General features: G+C 46.7%; 1 protein-coding gene across 1 annotated transcript in view; it reads right to left on the minus strand.

The window, feature by feature from the left end:
• Nucleotides 1-1434, minus strand: part of ANKUB1 (ankyrin repeat and ubiquitin domain containing 1) — a 32619-nt gene that overhangs the window by 11123 nt on the left and 20062 nt on the right. The window contains 1 exon segment of the mRNA XM_008590800.1: nt 4-110. Coding sequence (XP_008589022.1) covers nt 4-110 — 107 coding nt within the window.

The raw sequence follows: 1434 nt of genomic DNA on the forward strand, positions 1-1434 counted from the left end.
CACTGGTCCTTCTTTTGATAACTAGTGTTGGACTTTAAGTTTTTGTCCAAGGAGACAGCCCGTCAGGAATTCCTTCCATCCGTCCCAGACGTCCAAGTGAAGTGTTGCACCTGTGGATCAAGAAGGGCAGTTTGTGGTCTAGTTCTTCACTGCAGTTTGGCAATCTGTAAAACCTCTAATGATAGCTTTCCACTGTGGAGGATATTGACATTAATAAAACACACGTAGGGCCGGCCCAGTGGCGCACTGGATAAGTGCGCCGCTTGGGAAGCGCGGCGGCGCTCCCGCCCGAGGGTTCGGATCCCACATACAGACCGGTTCCTGCTCACTGGCTGAGCGAGGCGCGGGAGCAGCACCGAGGGTTGCAATCCCATTGCCGGACACGGAAAAAGATAAAAGACAAAAAATAAGAAAAATAAAAAAATAAAAATAAATAAAACACACGTATTTCACAGGGCCATAGCCTATAGCATAGTAAGACCAAAGTCCTTAGTTTAGCAGGACCAAAGTCCTGTAGTTTAAGCCATAGCCCAACTCTTTAGAAATACACATAGAAATGATAAGATTAGGAAAAACCAGAAAACTTTCACAGGACTAAAGTCTTTGATGTAGATAAGAGAATTGAAGCACAACAAAAGTGATTGCTCTGGGGGCAGTTGCCCTTGGTGCAGCTAAACCTAAATGATGGGAAAGTGTGTGAGCTAAAATCTTCAAGGATATTCTGCTAGTTAGTGGTTGGGGGATGTTCCACATCTTACCCTTAGCTGTTTAAATTTCTTGGAGAGCTAAGTGCTGCTATGGTGATTATCTTATTGTTTGTTTTTGTATGTCACATAGCTTAGTTTTATGACACCTGCTTTAATGAAGATTGTCATGTAGCCCATTTGTTTATGTTTTCACTATGATTGATTAATCACCTGTGTTTCTTCTGTAACTTTCTTGCCTGCACAATAAAAACTGAGAAAAAACCTGACTTTGTGCTGTGCCTGGAGCTTTCCTCTCTTGAAGGAGTTTTCCCTGGGTGTGGTCACTTTGGGCCTCTCATTGCTCTGGATACATGGGCTCTGAGTAATCCTTTGTGTCTCTGTCACCCTGCAAGAGGTGACATCCACAGAGGCAAGAGCAAGATGCAAAATGAAAAGCAACATTGGAACAAGGAGACAGGGATGCTATTTTTAGCTTAGGCTTTATTGGCTTTGAAAAGCCATGTAAGGGGCCGGCCCGGTGGCGCACTGGATAGTGCGCCGCTTGGGAAGCACGGCGGCGCTCCCGCCCGAGGGTTCGGATCCCACATACAGACCGGTTCCCGCTCACTGGCTGAGCGAGGTGCGGGAGCAACACCAAGGGTTGCGATCCCGTTGCCGGTCCCGGTCCGGTACAGGGGCAACACTGAGGGTTGCAATCCGTTGCCGGACACGGAAAAAAAAAAAAAAA

The sequence above is a fragment of the Galeopterus variegatus genome, unplaced genomic scaffold, assembly GCF_000696425.1.
Source record: "Galeopterus variegatus unplaced genomic scaffold, G_variegatus-3.0.2 Scaffold6374, whole genome shotgun sequence".
Taxonomy (NCBI): domain Eukaryota; kingdom Metazoa; phylum Chordata; class Mammalia; order Dermoptera; family Cynocephalidae; genus Galeopterus; species Galeopterus variegatus.